At 69.7% G+C, this 14,068-nt stretch overlaps 2 protein-coding genes across 2 annotated transcripts in view; one reads left to right on the top strand and one right to left on the bottom strand.

Moving 5' to 3' along the window:
- KCNH2 (potassium voltage-gated channel, subfamily H (eag-related), member 2) overlaps positions 1-8,177 on the top strand; it is a 25,170-nt gene extending 16,993 nt beyond the window's left edge. Inside the window, exons 5-14 of the mRNA XM_010563583.1 lie at positions 2,386-2,811; positions 3,255-3,642; positions 4,901-5,100; positions 5,188-5,440; positions 5,580-5,773; positions 6,099-6,210; positions 6,276-6,554; positions 7,077-7,263; positions 7,420-7,591; positions 7,983-8,177. Coding sequence (XP_010561885.1) covers positions 2,386-2,811; positions 3,255-3,642; positions 4,901-5,100; positions 5,188-5,440; positions 5,580-5,773; positions 6,099-6,210; positions 6,276-6,554; positions 7,077-7,263; positions 7,420-7,591; positions 7,983-8,177 — 2,406 coding nt within the window. The remainder of the gene's footprint in view (positions 1-2,385; positions 2,812-3,254; positions 3,643-4,900; positions 5,101-5,187; positions 5,441-5,579; positions 5,774-6,098; positions 6,211-6,275; positions 6,555-7,076; positions 7,264-7,419; positions 7,592-7,982) is intronic.
- Positions 8,178-9,940: 1,763 nt separating this feature from the next.
- Positions 9,941-13,504, bottom strand: AOC1 (amine oxidase, copper containing 1). Its single transcript, XM_010563572.1, has 4 exons — positions 11,638-13,504; positions 11,084-11,372; positions 10,348-10,480; positions 9,941-10,219 (listed from the first exon to the last, which is right to left on the bottom strand). The coding sequence occupies exons 1-4, from the start codon at positions 13,502-13,504 to the stop codon at positions 9,941-9,943; spliced, it is 2,568 nt and encodes an 855-aa protein (XP_010561874.1).
- Between the last annotated feature and the right edge of the window lie 564 nt (positions 13,505-14,068).

The following is a 14,068-nucleotide window of genomic DNA, read 5'->3' as shown; positions in this document are numbered from 1 at the left end:
GGGGGGCCGTGTCCCCGGTGCCACCGGTGGGCAGGCGGCGGGGGGTGAGTGCCGCCGGCACACCATGGGCTTGGCCTGGCCCTGCGGGCGGCCGTGAGGATGCTGGCGTCGCTCCTGCAGCTGCTCCAGGAGTTGCCGGGCCCCCCCGCCGCCCCTCCCCGGGCCGGAGCAGGACCCATGCCCGGCATCTCCCTCTGCGGCACCTGCCTGTGCCTTGACAGTGACACCGCCCGCGCCGCGGGGCAGAGCCAGGAGGAGAAGGTACCGGTACCGCCGCTCTCCCGCTCTGCCTGGTCCCGGCACCTGCTGGCAGCCGGTGCCGTGGCCGGGCAGCCCCCCGGGGTGGGGGGTCCAGCACAGCCATGGCCGTGGGGCTGTGCCGGGGAGGGGTGGTGGGTGCTGCCACGCGGGTGGCAGGAGGGTCCGGATGCCGTACCCACCCCGGGGGTCCCATGTCCTGGCGGTGGCCACAGCTGGGCTTGGGCTCTGTCCCCCCAGGCTGCCACCGGCTCCGGGTTTGGGGTGGTTATGTAAAGCCGCCTCTCACTCTGCCCCCGGCTCGGCACGCGCCCACAGCCCCCACGGGCGGCACAGCCTGGGGAGCCCTTCCCAGCCCCCCCCGACAGCCATGCACCCCGCGGGGCTGGGGGGCTGGATGGGGCCCAGGGGTGGCTGTGCCCCCATCGCGCTCTCTTGCTCTCGTGGCGCAGCTGCCGTGGTGCGGCCGGCGGGTAGGAGCTCTGCCGCCGCCGGGCATGGGTGGCTCGGCATGTCCCGGGTGGGCGCGGGGGCCGTGGGCCCTGGCCGTGGTGGGGCAGTGGGCAGGGGCTGCGGGTCAGTCCTGGAGCATCTCACGCGCGCCTTGAGGCTGCGCAGGGTGACGGCCCCCTCGGTGGCGGTGCGGGGGCAGCGTGGGGAGGGACCCCCGCTGGGACCTCCAGGGTTGTGCTCCCAGGCTGTGCCCCCTTGGCCGGGCAGGGCTGTGCCGGGTGTCCTGCTGCGCGGTGCTCTGCGGTTGGCATCGCCCCGGCTCCCGTCCCTGCCCTCCGGTAGCTGGGGCTCCGTGTGGAGCTGCTGGAGGTGGCCGGTGGCCACCAGCCCCGGGGCTGACCGAGCCCCGCAGCTGCTCTGAGTGGGTGCCGTGGGGCCGGTGCCGTGCCCAGCCTGGCTCTGCGCTGTGGGGCTGCCCGGCCTTGGCACCTTCTCCCCACCACAGGGCCCCTCTGCCCCATGGCACCAGCTCGCCCGGTCCCTATTTATAGCCAGTGCCCTCCATCCCGCGGCCAGTACATCTAATCCCCGTGCCAGGCGGCCGGGACGGACGGGCGCAGCTGCCGGGGCACGGCCGTGCCCCCTGGACTCTCACGCTCAGGCTGTGTGTGTGAGTGTGTGCGGGCACATGTGTGTGCGTGTCTGCACACGTGTGGGTGCACACACGTGTGCGTGACAGGGTGGGGGTGAGCAGCAGCCCTGTGGGATGCGGGGGGGGGAGGGTGTCAGTGCTGGGGGCTGGGAGATGCCTGGGGACAGCCAAGGCAGCACCTGGAGGGGCTGAGCCCCCCCATATGTAAACACCCTGCAGCTGCCTTTGCATGCCAGCCCTCATTTCCATGGGTGCTGCCGGGGGGGGGATGTCACTTTCAGCAGGCAGAGTCGAGCTTGCTGCCCCCCGCTGCGCCCCACTGTGCCCGCTGCTGGGGTCCCACTCCCTGAGCAGAGCAGGGACCCGGCTGGGAGCAGACCCCGGCCCCACACAAACCCAGCCCCACGGTGCGTGGGGGCGGCGGGGGCTCCGTGGCACTTGTGCCCGGCTGGCCTGGCACAGGGACAGGCCGGGGGGCCCGTGCCAGCCCCCAGCTGCGTCCCCATGTGCCTCCGGGGCTGCCGGCCCTGGTTTGGCAGCAGCTGCGCCGGGGTCCCGCTGGGGCAGAGCTCAGCACTGCCGGGGAGCCGGGGCAGAGCTCTGGGGTGGCTGCTGCCGCTTTGGGGGCAGCACGGGCAGGGGGGGATGCGGGGAAGCGCCTTGGCCGAGGGCAGCGGTGTGTCTGTGCTGGGGGGGTGCGAGTGTTCGCAGTGGGAACTGCACCCCGGTGGCGTCTGTGGGGCAGGAGGGGGCTCGTGGGGCAGCTCTGCCGTGTGGGGCAGCTTCTTCCCAGCCGTGCCCGCCAGCCGTCCCCCCCGCACCCCTCATCGCCAGCTCCAGGGTCCCACCATGCCCCAGAGCATCCTCGGGCAGACGAGACCCGCCGGAGCAGCCCCCAGCCCAGGGATGCCCTGCCTGCGGCTGGCGGGGACAGCCCCTGCTTGGGGACGGGGGGCTGGGGGGCTCAGCCCCACGGGGCGGCGGAGGGGGTGCAGGAGCTGACCCCCCGCCCGCCCGCCCAGGTGCTGTCGCTGGGCGCCGACGTCCTCCCGGAGTACAAGCTGCAGGCGCCGCGCATCCACAAATGGACCATCCTGCACTACAGCCCCTTCAAGGCGGTGTGGGACTGGCTCATCCTGCTGCTGGTCATCTACACGGCCATTTTCACCCCTTACTCGGCCGCCTTCCTGCTCAACGACCAAGAGGAGGCCCAGCGCCACAACTGTGGCTACTCCTGCAGCCCCCTCAACGTGGTCGACCTCATCGTGGACATCATGTTCATCATCGACATCCTCATCAACTTCCGCACCACCTACGTCAACTCCAACGAGGAGGTGGTCAGCCACCCCGCCAAGATCGCCATCCACTACTTCAAGGGCTGGTTCCTCATCGACATGGTCGCCGCCATCCCCTTTGACCTGCTCATCTTCGGCTCCGGCTCTGAGGAGGTACCTGCCGCCCCGCTGGGGTGCCGCGGTGCCGTGCTGGGTGATATTTCAGTGCCAGGTCCTCCCGCAGGGTGATGCCCGGGGGTCCCACACGTGCCCCAGGGCTGGGTGCCCACGGTACTGTGGTGGGTCTTTGCTCCGGGGGCAGCACTGGGGGCACCTGAGCCTGAAGCGGGGCGAGGGGCTGGGGCGTGCATGGGGTCCTGGGGCAGGATGGGCCCTGCTACCCTGCTCCGGTGGGGCTGGGGGTGCCCAAACCGGGGGCCAGTGCGGCAGCGGAGGGGAGCACTGGGAGGGCTGGGCTTGGCTGCTGCCCACTCTGCCTGGTCCTGCGCTTTTGGGGGGGGGTCTCTGCCGGGGGGTTGGGCAGGGCCGCCCTTGCCTGCGGGGAGACCGGGGTTCCCCAGCCCTCGGTGACCCCCGCCCGGCCCCCTCCCCTGCAGACCACCACCCTGATTGGGCTGCTGAAGACGGCACGGCTGCTGCGCCTGGTGCGGGTGGCCCGCAAGCTGGACCGCTACTCAGAGTACGGGGCGGCCGTGCTCTTCCTCCTGATGTGCACCTTCGCCCTCATCGCCCACTGGCTGGCCTGCATCTGGTACGCCATCGGCAACGTGGAGGGGCAGCGCATCGGCTGGCTCCACTCCCTGGGCGACCAGATCGGCAAGCCCCTCAACGCCAGCAACCCCCTCTACGGCCCCACCATCAAGGACAAGTACGTCACCGCACTCTACTTCACCTTCAGCAGCCTGACCAGCGTTGGCTTCGGCAACGTCTCCCCCAACACCAACTCCGAGAAGATCTTCTCCATCTGCGTCATGCTCATCGGCTGTGAGTGCCCCCGGCGTGTGCCCGATGCGGGGGCTCGCTGGGGGATGTGTGTGGGGGGTCCCGCTCGGCCCCCGCCGGTGCGGAGGGCGCCCGCATGGGTCTGTGTGCGAGCCTGGGCATGGGCGTGAGTGTGTGTGTGTGCGCGTGCACAGGTCTGCATGTGAGCATATGTGTGCGAGTGTGCACGTGTGTGTGGGCATGCATGTGTCTGTGAGCATATTTGTGTGTGCACATGCATGTGTGCAGGCATACATGTATGTGTGAGCATGCATGTGCACGTGTGGGCATGTGTGCATGTCTGTGGGTGTATGTGTGTGTGTGAGCATGCGTGTATGTGTGTGGGCATGCATGTGTCTGTGTGAGCATACGTGTATGTGTGAGCAACCGTGGGAGTGTGCATGTGTGTGAGAGCATGCATGTGTGCAAGTGTGCATATGTGTAGGGGTGTGTGTGAACATGCATGTGCATGTATGGACATGTGTGCATGTGTGTGGGTGTACGTGTGTGTGAGCATGCGTGTGTGTGTGGGCATGCATCTGTGTGAGCATACATGTGTGAGCAACCATGTGTAAGTGCATGTGTGTGTGTGTGAGCATGCATGTGTGTGGAGGAGTATGCATGCAAGTGTCAGCATGTATGTGTGAGCATGCATGTGTGTGGAGGAGTATGCATGTGAGTGTCAGCATGTATGTGTGAGCATGCATGTGTGTGAGAATGTGCGTGTGTGTGTGTGAGCATGCATGAGTGGGCATGTGTGCCCGTGAAGCACGTGTGTGAGCATGCACGTGTGTGTGGGCATGTATGTGTGTGATAGAACATGCACATGCATGTGGGTGGGAGCATGCATGTGTGTGAGCACACACCGCTGTGCTTGTGCGCGTGTGAGCGTGCGACGAGCCGGAGCACGCCCATGAGGCAGCTCTGGATGCGCATGGGCCAGTCACGCACGGCTCCACGAGCTCGCTGTGCTCCCGCGGGCCCGTGTGTGTGCGCGCGATGGTGAGTGTGGGCGCAGAAGCCCCATTTCTGGGGGGAGCCCAGCGGGACCCCTCCGTGCCTGCCAGGCTGGAGGAGGGGGTACGACGGATGCACGGCGGGGCTGGGGGTGTGCTCACACACGCGTGCAGGGCTACCCACGGCAGGGGGGGTGGTCGTGCCAGCGGAGGTTGGTGCCCCGCACCCTCAGCCCCTGTGGTGGGGGAGGTCCGGGGGGAGCGGTGCCAGGGGCCCCCCCCTCACCCCGCTCGCCCCGCTGCAGCCCTGATGTACGCCAGCATCTTCGGGAACGTGTCGGCCATCATCCAGCGCCTGTACTCGGGCACCGCGCGCTACCACACCCAGATGCTGCGTGTCCGCGAGTTCATCCGCTTCCACCAGATCCCCAACCCGCTGCGCCAGCGCCTGGAGGAATACTTCCAGCACGCCTGGTCCTACACCAACGGCATCGACATGAACGCGGTGAGCAGCCAGCTGGCAGCACGGCCCCCTCTGCGGTCCCCCCAGTTCCCCCAGTGCCGTGACACCCCCCCCCGCCGTGTCCCGCAGGTGCTGAAGGGCTTCCCCGAGTGCCTGCAGGCAGACATCTGCCTGCACCTCAACCGCAGCCTGCTGCAGAACTGCAAGCCCTTCAAGGGGGCCACCAAGGGCTGCCTGCGCGCCCTGGCCATGAAGTTCAAGACCACGCACGCTCCCCCCGGGGACACGCTGGTGCACGCTGGGGATGTCCTCACCGCCCTCTACTTCATCTCCCGCGGCTCCATCGAGATCCTGCGCGGGGACGTGGTGGTGGCCATCCTGGGTGAGCTCCCCAGGGACCCAGCGCCGGGGCTGGGGGCGATGGGACCCCTCCAGCCTTGGGCGCAGCGGGCAGCCGGGGCCCTGCCGCCGTGCCCCATGGGCTGACACCTCCTTCTCACGCTGCTGCCCCCCCCCACCAGGGAAGAACGACATCTTTGGGGAGCCGCTGAACCTGTACGCGCGGCCGGGGAAGTCCAATGCGGACGTGCGGGCGCTGACCTACTGCGACTTGCACAAGATCCACCGCGAGGACCTGCTGGAGGTGCTGGACATGTACCCCGAGTTCTCCGACCACTTCTGGTCCAGCCTGGAGATCACCTTCAACCTGCGCGATGTGAGGGGCTGCGGTGGGGGGCATGGGCTGGGGCGGGGGGAGCCTGGACTGCGGGGAAACACCCGTTCTGCTGAGCCTGGGGAGGGTCCCGAGCAAGCTAGGGGGGCTGGGCACAGGGGATACTCAGGGACGAGGGACAGTCACCATGGGATGCCCCCCAGCATCGTCTGGCTGGGTGGGAGGGCACTGCACCAAAAGCCCCCCAACATCGCCCTGACACTGGCACCACATGCTGCCCATGCAGCTCCCTGCTGCCCCCAGTCCCTGCCAGCTTGGAGTGCGGGATCTGGTAGCCCCCCCAGTCTCATCCCCCCTCTCCCCGCAGACCAACATGATCCCCGGCTCCCCGGGCAGCGACGAACTGGACAGAGGCTTCAACCGCCTGCGCAAGCGCAAGCTCTCCTTCCGCCGGCGCACGGAGAAAGGGGAGGTCGGGGGTCTGGGGCTGTGGGGGGTCCAGGCCCCAAGGGGCCGTGGTGACCCAGGACCTGTCCCCCCGCAGATGCTGCCAACGCCGGGGAGCTGCGGAGCGGGCAGAAGGCGCTGCGGCCGGGCAGGAGCTGCCAGGCACCCGGGGCACCGCGCGGGCCGGCCGAGTGGGAGCCCTGCCATTCCAGCTCCCCCTCCAGCTCCCCCTCCAGCGATGAGGATGAGCCCCCCGCGCCCGGACCGGGGGCCACCGCGCTCTCCCCCTTCCGCAGCGCCCGCCTGGGCAGTGAGGCGCCTGCACCTGCCGAGGCCGAGGAGCGCAAGGGTGGCGACATGTGCAACCCCCTCTCAGGTGGGGATGGGGATGAAGGGGCTCGGGATGGGGTGGCAGGGTCCCCCATTCCTCTCCTCCCTGGTCAGGGTTCTGCAGAACCCCCCCAGCAGCTCCTGAACCCCCATCCCCATTGCTCCACCTGCCCCCCAGATCCCTATCCCGTGTTCTGCACCGTCCCCTGCAGCCTCTGCCCCTGCACCCTCTCTGCTTTTGCATCCCCATGCCGTTTGGGGGGAGCCTCCATGCCTGCTGGGGTGCATCCCTGCTCCGTGCCTGCTGGGATGCATTCCCTTTGCATCCCTGTTCCGTGCCTGCTGGGATGCATTCCCTTTGCATCCCTGCTCCATGCCTGCTGGGATGCATTCCCTTTGCATCCCTGTTCCGTGCCTGCTGGGATGCATTCCCTTTGCATCCCTGTTCCGTGCCTGCTGGGATGCATCCCTGCTCCATGCCTGCTGGGGTGCATTCCCTTTGCATCCCTGCTCCATGCCTGCTGGGACACCCTAAGGACACTGATGTTTTCCCTCCTTGCCTTTACAGGAGCCTTCTCGGGGGTCTCCAACATCTTCAGTTTCTGGGGGGAGAGCCGGGGGCGGCAGTACCAGGAGCTGCCTCGCTGCACCATCCCGGCTCACGCCGCCCTCAGTATCCCACTGCCGTCCATGAGCCGCCGCCAGCGCTCCGAGGTGGAGACGCGCCTTGACCTGCTCCAGAAGCAGCTTAACAGGTACCTGGGGAGGGCAGGGGGGGCTTAGCAGGGGCAGCACGACCCCATGGGAGCCCCCCAATCGCCCCCAACGGGCGAATGGGGGGCTCCCATGGGGTCGTGCTGCCCTGCAGCGTGCAGTGCCCTGCACACACCCCGACGCGTGTCTGTCAGCAGGCTGGAGACCCGCATGGCTGCGGACATCAGCTCCATCATGCAGCTGCTGCAGCGTCAGGCCGCGCTGGTGCCGCCCGCCTACAGCACGGTCTCGTCCCCCCACCAGCCCCCCGGCCCCCCGTGTCCCCTGCAACCTGTCCTCCCCATCACCCCCATTCAGCCGCTCTCTCAGGTGAGCCCAGCCTGCTCCCCAGACCCCCAAGTTTGGGGCAGTCCCTCTCCCATGCCCCATTGCCCTGTCTTCCAGCCCCACTGTGGGTTGGGGTCACTCCTGAGCCCCCCCAGGTTTGGGGGTAGCCCAGCTCCCCATCCTCCAGCCCCACTGCAGGCTGGGGTCGCTCCTGAGCCTCCAGACTTGGGGCAGACCCCTCCTGTGCCCCATCACCCCATTCTCCAGCCCCAGCGAGGGTTGGGGTCAGTCCTGAGCCCCCCAAGCTTGGGGCAGCCCCCCTCCTGTGCCACCCAGTGCAGCCCGGAACCAGGTGGGTGGCACACTGAGCCCCTTGTCCCATCCCCGGCTGCCCCTGGCGTGGCGGTGATGCTGGCTGCCCTTCTTCCCGCAGGTTCCCAGCTATCCGGTGCCGCTGGAGCTGCCACATGCCCCGGACCCCCGCAATGAGCCGCCCCCGCCGCCAGACGTGGTGCTGCTGGTGGAGCCGGCGGCCGCCCCGCCGCGACGCCTCTCCCTGCCCGGACAGCTGGCCGGCGCGCCGGACACACAGACCCTCCATAGACACTGCTCTGACCCCGGGAGTTAATGGGCAGGGCAGGGACGGGGCCGGGACCCCCTGGCGTGATGGGACGTGGGACCCCCGTCCCCAGGACGCTGGCTGGGCCAGTGGGCTCCAGGCCGCCGTCCCCCATGGACAATCCCTCCCGCCGCCGGCAGCTTGCGGGGGGGGAGCGGCAGGAGCCCCTTGGCACCCCCACGTTAGCTGGCCTAACCCGGGGGGCCAGGCCCCCCGCCCTGCCACCGTGCTGGCGCTTCCAGGGCTCGGCTGGCAGGACTGTCAAACGTGTGCTGCTTTTCGCCTCCCCTTCCTCCTCCTCATCCTCTTCCTCCTTGTAGTGCTGCAGCCCCTTCCCCAGCCAGACCCCTGGCCGGCCGGGGCCATGCTGCCCCACGGCCAGAGCCCCCCCTCTCCAGGGACGCCGGGGCTGGCAGCGTGGCGGGGGGAGCGTGGGGGGGGCTGCGCAGGGGTGTGCATGCGTGTGTGTGCGTGTCACGTGTGTCTCCATGTGCTGCGGGTCTGCCTGCCTGCACTCGCCCTGTCCGTGCGTGTGTGTGTGCGTGTGTGTGCACACGCACGTGTGTGTGTGTGTGTGTACTCGTGTCCGGCGCCCCGGGACGCTGTGTGTGTCCTGGGGGGGCTCCTGCTGAGCCAGGACCCCCAGGCTGCTCTCTCGGGACAGACAGGCTATGCCCATGTGTGCCTGTGTATGTATGTTCACCCCAGCCATGGTTCCCGCCCGCCGTGGCACATGTGTGTGTGCGTGTGCACACCCGTGTGCGCTGAGCCGCAGCGCGGGGCGGAGTGCGTGGCGGGTGCCCGCCCAAGCTGTGTCCCTGTCCTTGTCCCGGTTGTGGGTGGCCCTGCCGGCGGCGATGTCGGTGTGCCCGTGGGGCAGCACTGTGTGTCCGGGGGGTGCCCCCCTTGCCAGCCACTGGTGCCCCCCAGTTCCCCCAGATCCCCCCAGCCTGGGGGCCCCCTCGGCCGCTCTCCCCACATAGCTGGTGGCACGGGGCAGGGGGGTACAGCCCCCCAGCAACATCCCAGCCCCCGGTGCCACCCCACGCACAGGGAGGGGGATGCCCCGGTGGGGAGGGGGCACGGGTAGGGCTGGGGGCCGTGGGGCTCCCGCCCACCCAACCGCTCGCCCGCCAGCTCCTGGTAGCGTGTGCCGTGTTCGTGCCGTCATCCCGTAGCTGGGCACCGCGTGTGCCCGACCTGCCGTTTAACACAGCCCTGCATGTCGCCTTCTGCGGTAGGTGCCCCCCGCCTGCCCCCTCCCCAATAAACCGGACAGACACCCCGGCTCTGTGTGCGGCTGCGCTGCGGGACGGGGCCACGGCAGAGCTGTGCCACCACGGTGGTTCCCGGGATGGTGCCATGGGGAGGGGGGACGAGACCCCACAGGAGGGAAGGGACGGGGACATCCTCCCATGGGGCGTGGGGGGGCGATGCCAGGACCCATCCCATGTGGGCTGCGGCCCAGGGGGGTGCAAAGGCCAGGGGAAGGGTGCAGAGTGGGGGGGGAGCAACCTTGAATGGTGGCATAATTAAATATTGCAACAGCCGATCAGCAGGGCAGGGCGCTCACCGTGTCCGTGCCGGCTCCAGTGCCTGTGGCGGTGCCAGGGCTGCCACACGGCCCAGGCAGAGACGGGGCTGGAGGAGGTGGCATTGTCTTTACTGAGCCTGGGACACGGCACGGCACGGCCCACACCTTGGCGTCCCTACCGCCACCCCTGTCCTCCCTGGCACAGGGTGCCCGGCGTCCCCGCCAGCCCCGGGGCAGGTCACTCCTGCCGGTAGGTGCCGTTGTAGGTGAAGGGCCCCGGGGCGACGCAGGGGCCGGGGCTGGCAGGCGTCCAGCGCTGGATCTCCAGCTGGGAGAAGGTGGGGGGGTCCAGCGGCCGGATGATGACGGGGCTGCGCGAGGCCACTGAGGGGTCCTCGTCAAAGAAGTTGAAGGGGCGCAGGAAGAAGCCGACGGCGTTGCCGGGGGTGGCCGTGTTGGGGATGTCCTCGGCGTGCGGGACGTGCAGGAAGCCGACGGTCACCCAGGCCACCAGGTCCTGCGCGGAGGGGACCGCGGCCGTCAGCGGGGCACGCGGCACGGCGGACCCCGCCACGAGCGCCGGCGGCTCCTGGCAGCCCCCCTGCCCGGCTCCGTCCCTGCCACCCCATGACGCCGAGCTGTCACCTGGTCCTCGATGGTCTCGTTGTTGCGGAGGAAGCCCTCGAAGCTGACCAGGGGCTCCCAGGGGTCGTTCTGGGCATAGATGCTGCTGCTGGTGGGCTCGTTCTCGTGGTGCCGCGTCACGGCCAGGTGATACCTGCAAGGGACAGGGGCAGGATCAGGCCCATTGCCAGGGGCAAGGAGCAGACCCACGTTGTGTGGGTGCCAGGGTGGGGGGATGACCCATCTCCCACCCCTGCCCAGGCTCCACCAGCTGTGCCACGTGCTGCCCAGCCACGCAGCGAGGGATCCTGGACGGCTCCCCAGTTCCGGGGGGGCTCGGCATGGCAGTCTGCACTGGTGAGGCCACCGGCTGCATCCTTACTGTACTAGGCTGGGGGGGGGGGCCGGGGTCCCCCTCAGCCGGGGTGCTCATATCTGGGACCTTGGTGCCCCTTGGGCAGATGCCACCACCTGCTCCTGGTAGCATGGAAGGAATGGGGGGTCTCTTTGGGGGTCACCCGGCAGCCAGGGATGGCGGTGGCCGTGACCGTGACCAGCTCAGCCTGCAGAGGGGCTGCCGGGGTGGGGACAGGGAGCTGAGGGCACAAGATGCCGTCAGGGAAGGTCCCCGGGCCGTGACCATGGCGGCCGGGCAACGCTCGTGGCTCAGCACAAAGACAGCGGGGCTGGCCGAGCCGGAGCCCACCGGGACCGGCAGGAGCCATGTTCTGGTGCTGCGGGGACCCCCCCACCCCACCTGCCCCAGGAGATGCCCTTCTCCTCCTGCCAGCCATGCGGCAGCACCCGCCCGGCGTGGGAGCTGTGCTGGATGCGGTAGCTGCGCGGGTGGCCCCAGCGGTTGTGCCGGTGCGGGTTGTAGAAGAGCAGGTAGCGCGGCAGCGCCTTGCCGAAGGGGAAGGCAGCCTGGCGCTCGCTGCGGCGGGGCTGCCGGTGCAGCCACGGCTGCACCACGCGGGCGCCTGGGCTCCAGGGGTTGGAGATGTTCTCAAAGCGCACGTCCATCGTCTCGAAGCTGTTGCCGGTGCCTGCAAGCAGAGAGGCCGTGAGCGGCAGCGGAGCCCGGGGCGCACCGGCAGCCCACAGACGGCAGCCCACCCGGGGCAAGGGGCTGGGACCCCCTAGCGACACCACCCTGGGTGGGGGGGGTCATCTTCAAGAGGGTCCGGGCGGCAACGGTGCCCTGGGGATGAGGCTCCCGAGCCCCTGGAACTCCATGTGGGGTCTGGTGCCACCTCCCAGCACCCTCCCCGGAGCCGGAGGGGCCGGCCGGGGGGCGGCGGGGGGCCGCACCTGCGATGTCCAGGTCCACCTTGTAGTGCACCAGGTGGGTGTGGAGGTTGCCCAGGACATGGCTGTGGACGCGGCTGCCGTAGCGCCGGCCCTGCGGCGTGTAGAAGGTGGCGTGGATGAAGCCGGTGGCGTGGACCTTGGCCTCCATCACGCCGTTGGGGTAGAGGAGGAAGTCCCAGATGTAGTCGTAGTTGTAGACGGTGGAGGTGGTGCGCAGGACCAGCGCCTGCCCCTCCAGGCCGGCGTAGAAGTGGAACCCCCCCTGGAAGTCGCTGTCGAAGTGGCGGCGGAGCGGGACGCCGGTGGGCAGCTCGAAGATGCAGATGGCATGGGAGAAGCGCACCGGCCCGTCGGCGTCGTAGAAGTGGTGGGCGTCCAGGTAGGTGGCCGTGTCAGGGCAGTCGATGCCGCGGGCCAGCTCGTAGGTGACGGAGCCCATGCCCCAGCCGGCGTCCATGTACTTGGTCTGCATGGCGGCCGGCGTGTGGCCCCCGTAGAAGGCGATGGCCTCCTGCACGCTCACCTCGTAGGCCAGGCGCTCCCCGTTGAAGCGCAGGTCGAAGAGCTGGAGGCCGGCGGAGGAGCGCAGGCGGAAAGCCAGGCTCCAGCCCCCGTACTCCAGCTGGTTGCCCCGCAGCCGGTACCGCTGGCCCTGCGGCTCGCACACCTTGGCCCCATGCACCTCGGTGGGGGTGCCGGTGGTGAAGCGCCCGCGGGGTTCATAGCTGGAGAAGAGCTGCTGGAACGGGGGCTCGGCCAGGCGGGCCACCGCCAGCGTCCCCCGCTCGTACTGCTCGGCCAGCTCCTGCGGGCTGGAGAAGTACTGCCCGTTGTACCAGAGCCGCTGCACCGCCCAGCGCCGCGGGTCGGGGTCCCGGTGGTCCACCAGCACCTCCAGCCCCACTGGGTGCAGGAAGAAGCCCTCCACGAAGCGCTGCAGAATCAGCCAGCTGCGGCGCTCGCCAGACGCCAGCCCCCGCGGCGCGATGTCCGAGAAGGTCAGGCAGTGCCGGGAGCAGTTGTGGTACCAGAAGCCGGTGGAGTCGCGCAGCAGCCGGTAGAGCGGCTCCATTGCCTCCGCCAGCGTGCGGTGCAGCAGCTCGTACTCCAGCTGGGTCATGGGCCGGGCGGTGAAGGGGACGGCGCGGCCCCCCTTGAAGCGCAGCGGCCGGTAGGAGCTGGGCCGGGGCAGGGGTCCCACGGCGAATTCGGTGACGTTGGGCTCTGCCTGCGCCCCGAAGAAGATGACGGCCCGAGCCTGGCGCTGTGGCCGGGGGCCGCCCCGGTCCAGGTAGTGCAGGGCCAGCCGCTTTTTGGGGGGCAGCAGCTCCACCAGGAAGAGGGTGTTCTTGGCCAGGGGACCCCTGCGGCTCGGGGACAGCCCCAGCTCCGGGCGGCTCATCAGGAAGGTCCGCACAGCCCGCAGCTCCGCCGGAGTCAGGTCGGCGAAGATGGAGGCCTGGTCCAGGGGTGGTGCGGTGGGGTTGGGGCTGGGGCTGGAGCTGGCTGCGATGCCCAGCACGGGCAGCACCCAGGCGAGCCAGAGCAGCCACATCCTTGGGGGACCTGGGGGCAGAGGGAGTGGTCGGCCGCTCGGCCGCATCCCTGCCTGCAGCCGGCCGTGACCGACGCTGTCCCCAGAGATGCGGAACAGCTGATCCCCCTTTTCTGCCGCAGCCTTCAGTGCAGACCTCTCACCCCGCGCTGCCCCGGCAGCCCCGGCCCTTCCTCGCAGCAACTGCCAACAGCGCTGGCAAAACGCGGCACAGGCACCGCGGGATGACAACGGCACGTGCCGTCCCGTCCCGCCCTGCGACACGGCGCCGGCGAGGCAGGCAGCGCTCTGTGCCGTGCCACGCTGTGCCATGCCGTGCCAGCTGTCCCGCCCCAGCGGAGCATGAACCCTGTCGGGTGCTGAGCACCGGCCCCACGGTTGCTCCCCACCGTCGGGGTGCTGGGGGTTTGGCCACCAGCAGAGTCCTCCCAGTTGAGGGGTCCCTGCCGGCAGCCCCAGCCTGGGGGGCTCTGCTGGAGGGCTGCAGGGTGCTAGAGGTGACGGGCACGTGCCATGGGGGCTTTGTGGCCCCCTCTGACCCAGCCCAGCCTGGGGGGGGATGTTGGCTCGCCGGGCTGGGGGGCTTGTAGGGCAGGGAGGGGGCCCACGCTGTGCGGGGACGGACGGCGGCTCTCCGCTCCCGCCGGCAGGACAGGGGCACAGGACCAAAACCCCGACGGTGCCCCTGCGCCACGCGAGGGTCCCGCTGCAGGGCTGGGAGCCTGGCCGGCCGCCCCCGGAGCCCCCCCCGTGTTGTCCCGGGGCTGCCCTGACACCCCAAAGCACCCGCACGCCGTGGCTGCCAGGCTCCGACCCGGAGCCGAGCACCCCACCGGGGCGGACGGGCCGGGACCCCCGGTGTCCCGGCTCCCCAAA

This window comes from Haliaeetus leucocephalus, unplaced genomic scaffold, assembly GCF_000737465.1.
Source record: "Haliaeetus leucocephalus isolate CR32 unplaced genomic scaffold, Haliaeetus_leucocephalus-4.0 Scaffold0, whole genome shotgun sequence".
NCBI lineage: Eukaryota > Metazoa > Chordata > Aves > Accipitriformes > Accipitridae > Haliaeetus > Haliaeetus leucocephalus.
Note: the sequence above shows the minus strand (reverse complement) of the source record. Positions and strands in the feature narration are given on the sequence as shown.